At 42.0% G+C, this 9,671-nt stretch overlaps 1 protein-coding gene across 1 annotated transcript in view; it reads right to left on the bottom strand.

Annotated features, from left to right (window-relative positions):
• Positions 1-7,515, bottom strand: part of hacl1 (2-hydroxyacyl-CoA lyase 1) — a 56,585-nt gene extending 49,070 nt beyond the window's left edge. Inside the window, exons 1-3 of the mRNA XM_048608083.1 lie at positions 7,480-7,515; positions 5,979-6,056; positions 1,018-1,112 (exon numbers count right to left, since the gene is read on the bottom strand). Coding sequence (XP_048464040.1) covers positions 1,018-1,112; positions 5,979-6,056; positions 7,480-7,515 — 209 coding nt within the window. The remainder of the gene's footprint in view (positions 1-1,017; positions 1,113-5,978; positions 6,057-7,479) is intronic.
• Between the last annotated feature and the right edge of the window lie 2,156 nt (positions 7,516-9,671).

Genomic DNA, 9,671 nt, shown 5'->3' with positions numbered 1-9,671 from the left:
GGGTCTAGGCCCGAAATGTCAGCTTTCCTGCTCCTCTGATGCTGCTTGGCCTGCTGTGTTCATCCAGCTCTACACCTTGTTATTTCAGACTCTCCAGCATCTGCAGTTCCTACTATCTCTCCATACAGGTCATAGGGTGCTCAGACAGAGCAAAGTATACAAAATTACGGCTGCACAGGAAGTGCACGAAGCAAGATCAACATTAGCGAGATCAACATTATTTGAAGTTAGAGAGGTCCATTCATCAGTCTAATAACAGCTGGGAAGAAGCTGTTCTTGAACCTGTTGTTGCATGTATTCAAGCTTCTGTATCTTCTGCCTGAGGGAAGAGGTTGTAGGAGAGCATCACCAAGGTAGGAGGGGTCTTTGATTATGTTGGCAGCTTTTCCGCAGCAGCAAGCCATGTAAATGGAGTCCATGGATGGAAGGTTGGGTTCCGTGATGGTCTGGGCTATGCACACAACCTTCTGTAGTTTCTTGCAGTCCAGGGCAGAGCAGTTGCCATTCCACGCTGTTATGGAGGGACGGAAACTAAGATAACGAAGACAGTTTACTCTGGAGCAAAGGAAATTGTAGGAGCTCTCACCTCCTTCAGATTTTTAAAAGGAGATAAAGTGAATTCAAGTACATATCACTCACAATCAATGGCACAGATTCAGGGTCAGGAGAATGAGTGTAGACAGAAAGTGTAGATTTAACTACCCAACATGAAGGTCAGTGAATGTGTTGAATTGACTGCCCAGGAAACAAACTGTTAACTTTGGAGATTAATGACTGAGTCAGCCATGATCATACCAAACAGCAGAGCAGGCTCAAAGGGCCAAATAGCCTACTTCTGTTCCTTGTTCCTTTGTTTCTATGAGTGGGTAAAGGTGAAAGTATTCTTTTCATATAAGATAATATTAGAACTTTCCAGACACAATGTTCCTTCCCACATCCCCATGATCAAAGAAGCAGCAATTAAATTGAGTCATTATTTCTAAAGCTAATGACCCATGTCCTAGCACACAGACCTACCTCAGTAATTCACTTCGGATTTTTGATGTCACCATATCTCCAGGAATATCAACATAACAAGCTCCTGGGCGGCCATAGATACTGCTTCTAACTGCCTTGAATAAAATATAAGATTATTTGAGATTTATACAGATGAATAGGTTGTAGAACAACAAAGAGAAAGGACAAACATAAATTTATATAGCATCGATCAAGATACCTCAAAGTGCTTTGCAGACAATTTTAGATCATACCTTTCAAATCTTCCATTACCATCCTTGAAGATGTCCTCTCCCACCAACAGGGTACAACCATTAGATGTGGCAGCACAGTGATGTAAGTGGTATATCATTGAGAGGGAGTTGCACAGGGTCAAAATAATTTTCCTTTTCCAAGGGCTACTCTTGACACATTTCTGAGGGATACTTTTAGATTTTTGGGGGCTACGTTTTCATTCTCAGTAAGGAGCAGGTGAGCTGAGGACCCTGGGACCATGCATAAAGAGAGGAATTCAGGACCATGAAACCAATGTGAGAAAACACAAGTGACTGAGCTCAGTCGGAGCTGCAGCTAAATCACAACAGGAACGCCCAGCCCCCACCACAACACATTTCTGTGAGTAACTAGAGACCCCCAACAGGGAGGCAAATCTCAGAGAAATGTAAATACATGAAAATGTAACTGGGGAACAATGGTAGGGGATTTCAACTTCTCCAATATTGACAGCGATAGACATTACTTGAAAGCCTTGGAGGGGGCACGTTCTTACATACATCCAGGAGAGCTTTTCGAGCCAACACATGGAAAGCAATTCAAGGGTGGAAGGTGCTAAATTTAATTTTGGAGAATGAAAGCAAGCAAGTGGTGTAAGACTCAGAGGATGAGCATTTTGGCAATAGTGACCATAAATCAGCAAGACTTAAGGTAGTTATGGAAAAGTACAGAGATAGTAAAGTATAGGAATTGGGCAAAGGCCAATAAGTCAGGATCTGGCCAAACAGGACTGGGAGCAACTACTAACTGGAAAATCTACAGCTGTCCAATCTGATGAAAAGTCATCTAGACTTGAAACATTAGCTTGCTGTGTTTCCATGGATGCTGCCTGACCTGCTGTGATCTCCAGCATTTGTTCTCAGTTCAGATTCCAGCATCTGCAGTAATTTGCTCCAGCATTACAGCAAGATGTGTAAGATGTCAAGAGATGTACAGGATTGGATAAGGAGAAAAAGGGAAGCTTATACCTTTTGCTTAGAGTTCAAAACAGTAGGACCTGGAGGAGTACAGAAAGTACAGTGGGTTACTAAATGAAGAAATTAAAAAAAAACACTGGCAGGCAAAATAAAGGAATTTATGCCAAAGGCATTTCATAAATATATCAAGGGCAGGAGCATACCAGAGAAAGAGTGGGAATACTTTGGGATTAAAGGGGCAATCTGGGGCTGGAGCCAGAAGACATTGGTGAAGACTTAAATGAGTGCTTTGCATCTAGAGAAGCACAATGTAAGTGAGGAGATCAAGAGGGGAGCTGCAATATACTCGAACAGATTAGCATTGTGAGAGAGGAGATATTAGTGGTTTTAATGTATCCAAACTGCTGCGGGAAGCAAAGGAGGAGACTGCAGGGGCTCTGACATTAATCTTCAAATCCTCTCAGGCCACAGGAAAGGTGCCAGAGGACTGCAGGGCAGCTAATGTGGTATTTTTATTCAAGAAGGGGAGTAGGAATAAAGCAAGAAATGACAGACCAGTGAGTCAAATATCAGCAGTAGGAAAAATATTAGAAAGAAGTCAGAGGGTCAGGATTCATCTCCACTTGGAAAGACGAGATTAATCAAGAATAGTCAACATAACTTTGATCATTCCAACAAATTTGTCTGATGTCTCCAAAGAAGTCACCAGGATGTAGATAAGAGTTGTGTAGTTAATGTAGCCTCAGCAAAGCTTTTGACAAGGTCTCACATGGGAGGCTGGTCAAGCTGTAAGAACCCTTAGAATCCATAGTAATTTGACAAATTAGATCCAAAATCATCTTAGTGACAGGAAACAGAGGGTGATGGTCAAAGCATGTTTTTGTGACTGGAAGCCTGTGTCCAGTAGTATGTTCCAGGCTCAGTGCTGGGTTCCTTGCTGTTTGTTGTATACATTAATGATATAGACATAAATGTAGGAGGCATGGCCATAAGTTCATGGATGACTCAAAAATTGGTGATGAGAAAAACAATTTTAGATTTTGGGATAATATAGACTGGTCAGATGGGCTGAACAGTAGCAAATGGAATTTAATCCTGAAAAGGGTGAGGTAATGCACTTTGGGAGCACTGCTTGAGGAAGTGGTAGATGCAGGTACAATTATAACATTTAAAAGACATTTGGACAGAAGAGGAAAGGTTTAAAGGGATATAGGCCAAATGCAGGCAAATGGAACTAGTTCAGTTTGGGAAACTTGGTTAGCATGGACGGTTTGGACCTAAGGGTCTGTTTCCTTACTGTATGACTCTATGACTCTATTAGCATGATGTAATAACTGGGCAGCCAAGTTGCACAAGTATGAGATATTCTGTATCAATTAAAGAGAAAGGAACTTGGAATAACATATTCAAAAGATGGCCACCCCGAGAGTACAAGCACTCCCTCAGTACTACACTGAGGTAACATTGGATGTTTGATCAGATATATAGTAACTAGTTTAGTTTATATACACACTGACAATATAAACTTGCTCTGAATGCCTCTTACTGTGGCTGAAAATCCATAAATTTTAAACAATTTGAAAATTTTGATTACATTTAAACTCATGATGAATCAAAAGGTTGGTAAGTAGTCATCAGCTGACAAAGTAATGCAAATTTCAATGTTGCTGGGTGGAATTTTTCCAGGCTTAGGTAAGTGGGTTTGTCTACATGTAGGGATTTAACTGTACCAAAGTTTTGAGATAAGTTGTCAGGGTGGGGTTGAAGACAAAGACAAACAAGCTACATCTTGCAGGTTCCAGGTGAATAATTAAAGTAATCAAATAGCTCATTAAGTAATGTTTTCTAATTTCACAGTGAGAATGCCTGCTTCTGGACCTGTCAGCTATTGGCAGGGTCATTGAAGTGAAGGAGAAGCTGGAAAAGATACTTCAATGAAGTTGAAGAGCTGGAAATGCTCCGATCAGCGAAGCTGAAGAGCTCCAGGCAGGGCCAGGTAAGAGGCTGGTGTTCAAAGCACTGGCCTCAGAGTGTTACCTTTGTTTGACAGCTGACTTTTAACCTCTTGGAAGCTAGTTCAGCTGCCTGGCACTTCACTCACTTTCAGGTGCACTTTCCATCTGCCAGCTTTCACAGCTGATGCAGCTCTCCCTCAGAAATCTGATGAGGAAGCAGAGGATAAGCCACACAATCCCCAACACCAGTAGCAGTAGTTACCCTATCATCAGCGACATAGCCCTCCACAGGGCAGACAGAATGGACACCAAGATGCAGCTGGAAGGAGGAAATACACCTCAACCCAGAGTCTATAGGCAGAGGATCAACTCTCTCATCTTGGACAAGCACCAGTCTCACAAGATGCTCAGACTCTCAAGGCAATTTACTGCTGAGTTCTACAGCCTCCTGGAACTGAGTTCTACAGCCTCCTGGAACTGAGTTCTACAGCCTCCTGGAACAAGACCATCTTCCAATGAAGAAGGTTAGCACAGATTAGAAGCTGCCTAAAAAGCACAGGGAGGCCAATGTCCCCACTGGATCTCTACCTCTCACTAAGACTACGTATTCTCTTCTCCCACAAGAAGAAAAAGGAGAAAGATTTAACGTCTGGAATGTTCTGTGGAAAGGAGAAAAGAATGTTTGTGCTGGGTAACTGTGAAGTATGGGTGTCAGAATAAGCTGAGGGCGAGTGAGTGTTTGTTGTGCAGATGAGGCTGTGAGGAGGTGCCTGGAAAAACAGAAATGGGTGGAGTTGCAGGATGTGTTATCCTGAGGAATACTGTGCAGTCAAATGCAGGAAAAGGCAGAGTGTGGTGTCCGGCAAGGACAGAATTCCAGCACTGTTTCTTGGTTAGATGGACCAGACTCCTGCCGCTGACTTCCTGAGCCAATTCCATACTTGTCTGTTTGATTAAGGGGCCGGCACTCCCATCAAGTGGAAAAACTCACCTCACTGCAATCCCTCAACAAGACATCCAGGTAAGAGTGAGAGACCTGTACCATAGCCTTCTAAGATCTCCTCATCATTCCTGTGGTTGTTGGTCTTCCAAAAATACAAGTATTCCCTTCTAACTCATCCTGGAGTTCCACTAATTGCAAATCCTTCTTTTGACAGATCCAGCATTTCGGCCACTCACCCTAACTGATTGAGGAACCTAGGAGCAGGATGTTAATGTTGAGACTCAGCTGAAAAGTTTCAGCAAAGCCTGTCAAATGTTCCTGCCATTTGGCCAGGGATGAGATTGACAAAACCTGACTCACTGTGTCAAATTAACCACTGGGAAATAAACTGTTCATCTGAAAACAACAAATCTCAGGAGTTCTTCCACTTGTAAACACTGGAAAACAGATTTCTCACATCTTCTGAAGAAGGGTCCAAACCCAAAACATCAGCTTTCCTGCTCCTCTGATGCTGCCTGGCCTGCTGTGTTCATCCAGCTCCAAACTGTGTTATCTCAGATTTCTCACATCTTAGTCTCTCTTGAGTTAATTATTGGAGACCAGAAAGTTAACTCATTACACTTCCTTTGACAAAGGTTACGAATAATATTGAATATTAGGCTAAATAATTTCTGCTGATGTTTTCTCTTTAGTGTCAATTTACTACAAATAGTTTGATATGTCCTGTTTATAGTCACAAAAGAAATTAAGTTGCAATTGTATTATATAACAATGAGCTTCTGCCAACTTTCTATGGAAGAGCATTCACTGTATATTTTTAAACAATTGTTTTTGAGATAAACTCAATAATACAGAACATTTTATCTACTATATCTACGATGCATTCCAAATTACCTTTTCTATTATGGCAGGTATAGCTTCCAAACTGTTTGGTCTAGCTGCAAATTTGCTGTAAAGCCGACATGCCTCAATCTGTCAAAAAAAAATTATAATGAAACCTGTTGAATAGAATTGACAGAGAAAGACAGAAGACAATAAATCACAAAGAGAACGTCTACAATTTTAATAAATAATGTAATGGCCTGGCATTTGCAGCAAAGGAAGATGTTCACCACTTACCTCAAAGAAAGTCTCTCTGTTAGCACCAGCAATCTACGGAGAAAATGTTACTTCATCTCACCATACAATAGATACTAATGTCATGTGAACTCCTGTCGTAGAGCTGTCGAGATGTTTTCAAGCTCTCCAAGCAGCCAACCGCATCAAAGATGTTTCACAGTCAGCCAACCAGGAGATTTGTAAGTGCTATAATCTAATGACTTTTCAAAGGTTTTGCAAAATGAAGATGGGAACATGTGCTTTGGGTGTGAAGGTGGCAGCTGAGATATCACAAAGGCATTTTCTCATTATCTTTGAAGATCCAGTTTTTAAAAAAACACCAGTAATGAATAAAAATGGAGAAATTTGACAACATGCCACAAATATAAAATGAGACATTTTCAGTGTCAGATCTAATGTTCAGCTGTAGGTAATCATCAGATTTCATTTTCAATGGGGTTTCTAATAGTGAAATGAAAGAGGGAAAAAAGAGACATTCTCACTACATTGCTATGTTACATGTGGAGGCCGATAAATCAAAACAAGAGATTTGAATGCCCGGTGACCAACTTAAGAAATTACATGGTAAGATTTCATATTTTAATATTTTCACTGTATAACTAACTAAACCTTGTGAACAATTAATAGTCTAAACTGCAGAAAGGACATTGGCTCATTATATTTGTAACATGAGCAAAAACTCCATGCCACAGCAATGTTTTACATCCCATTCTCTGCGTGACAACATTTCTCACAAGAACTAGTCCAATATCATTCCCTGCTTCTAACTGGGTTACTCCCCCATGTGCCATAGGTTCTAAGATCAAGTGACCATCAAAAAATTCCTGAGCCAAATCCTAGCAGAAAGCCCACTCTGTGATTTTCAGCAATGAATCTTCCAGGTTCTACTGGTTGCCTGGGGATGCATCACCATGCCCAGGTACAGAGCTGAATTTTACCAAAAATTGGCTAAGTGTCGATTTCAGGGAGGTTCATAGAGGATTCCCTCCATGAGCTCCATTGAGTTATCTCTCACCACGCTCTCCTGTTCACCTTGAATTGAACATGATGTGCTCTTACAGGGCCACTCTGACAGTACCTTGAGATCACCGTTTTCGGGAGTGCTCACCACTGCCACGATGTTCTGGGATTTCTGTCACTGGCACTGTATTCCATTCCCAGCTGTGCACCAGCTCAAACGTTGCCAAACAGGAAGTGCCATTTACTGTGTCGTTGCACAATTCAAAAAGACATCGCTAGGAAAGGGAAGTTGTCAAGCTGTTCTGCCGATTGGTACCTGGACACTGAACAGAATGGTGGAGAGGTGAGCCATCCTCTTCCCTCAGAGCTATCAGAAGAACAGCTGGCACCAGACGCTGCCAGTTTGGTCTGTGGTTGCGACCTGGGTTAGTACAGTATCTGGAGGAATGCCCAGCAATGCCACCAGAAGATGAATGGCCACTGGGGCAGCATGGTGGCTCAGTGGTTAGCACTGCTGCCTCACAGTGCCAAGGATCCACATTCAATTCCAGTCTTGGCAACTGTCTGTGTGGAGTTTGCACATTCTCCACGTATCAGTATGGGTTTCCTCTGGGTGTTCCAGTTTCCTCCCACAGTCCAACGATGTGCAGGTTATGTGGATTAGCCATGGGGAGTACAGGGTTACAGAGACAGGATAGGGGTTGGGTCTGGGTGGATGCTCTTCTGAGGGCCAGTGTGGACTCAATGGGCCAAAGGGATTCTATGTTTCAGCACATTCTGCAGAAGTGCCATGTACTTCTCTCTGCGACCTTAAAACTATCTCTACCACTGCACCCAGATCACAATTCACCACTCTCCTACAGTGTAGAAGCACGCCATTCGGCCCATCGAGATCACACTGACCCTCCCACCCAGACCCACCCCCTACCCATAACCCTGCACTTCCCATGGCTGATCCACCTCGCGTGCACATCCCTGAACACTACGGGCAAGTTCACATGGCCAACCCACCTAACCTGCACATCTTTGGACTATGGGATGAAACCAGGTCATGGCTAGGCCCTGGTGCATGCATTGGTAGCTGAGCCTTTCAAATGCCTTTAACGCTTTAAAATCTGGATGTTTTTCTTTTTTTTTGACTCTGTTTCTTTTATTTCTACTGCTTTCTATAAATTCTGATTTTATATCCAAGATGGCACCGGAGAATGGCAACTTGGTACACTTTTCACCGCACTCCTGCATTTCTATACTTGAGTACACGTGACAATAAAATCTAATTCTAATTCCACCTTGAAGAGAGAAGTCCTTCTGGAAATCTTCTTGAAAAATTGAATAGAAAATTGGACTTTACTCCCTGACATCGAAAACCTACATTTTTCAACCTCACCATATTTTGTCAACTGAATCACCATTGCCCACATCATTCAGAGGCTTGGAAGATTCTACCCTCTGTGCTATTTTGCATATCCTGCTTTGTAGTTTGCAGTGGATTAGCAGTCTTATCCTCTGCTAGTAGGTGCACTCTTTTCCAGCTTAACATCTCCCTCACCCTCTTTTTGCTGACTGCCTGGGCAGTGAAAGTCTATCCACAGTCAGCACTGCTGCTCGTGCCTTTGGCTTCAGTTGGAACATTTGACATTGTATGTCTCAACCTGAGCCTCCTTGTCTCCATAGAAACCAAGCCATCCAGGAACAGATCACATGACTATCTTCAATATTCCATTTTACCTTCTGTTAAAGAGACAGTTCCAAAACACAACCATTTTATAAAACCTTGTATTCATAAAAACATCAATTGATTTCAATGATTGAATGCTTCAGGAAAAGTGACACTAAAACAACCAGTGCAGAGCTCAACTTCAGGGCTTTCATTTTAATCTGCACTCTTACTAAATTCTGAAGTTGCAGTCAGTATCAGAGGCTAACAATGGTGAACACTGACTGCTCAACTTTTCCTCCATGTTAGGTACATTAACAGTTCAGAAGCTTTGACCTTCAAAATCTGAACATCTATACCACTGCTTTCACAGGAGTATGAATTTTGAAATGAAAATGCAGAATACCAACCATTCAGTAATTAATAGGGAAGAAAATCATAAGAGCGATAGTGTGTGAAAAGTATCAAAAGTACATACTTTTGCACCAGTGCTGCAGGCTTTGATAGCAGACAGCATGCAGTATACTGGCAAACTCATAGAGATAAACACAGGAAGAGAGGCAAGTAAAACATTTGCAGAAATATATGAAATTTTTAAATTGAATAATCTGCAGGATAATTTTAGGAAAGATATAGTTACCGTTTACAGAGGTGAAGAGAGTTGATATCAACAGGCTGGTGTTTTTTCTCAAAAGCAATACCACTTACATGCCTTCATACCTTATTCCTGTACCATTGTCTCAATTGCCAAACATATCCTATTCTGCTTGAGATAGTAAGAAATGCCGATGCTGGAGTCAGAGATAACACAGTGTGGAGCTGGAGGAACACAGCAGGCCAGGCAGCATCAG

The sequence above is a fragment of the Rhincodon typus genome, chromosome 2, assembly GCF_021869965.1.
Source record: "Rhincodon typus isolate 14 chromosome 2, sRhiTyp1.1, whole genome shotgun sequence".
NCBI lineage: Eukaryota > Metazoa > Chordata > Chondrichthyes > Orectolobiformes > Rhincodontidae > Rhincodon > Rhincodon typus.
The sequence above is the reverse complement of the archived record's forward strand: the minus strand, read 5'-3'. Positions and strand labels throughout refer to the sequence as shown.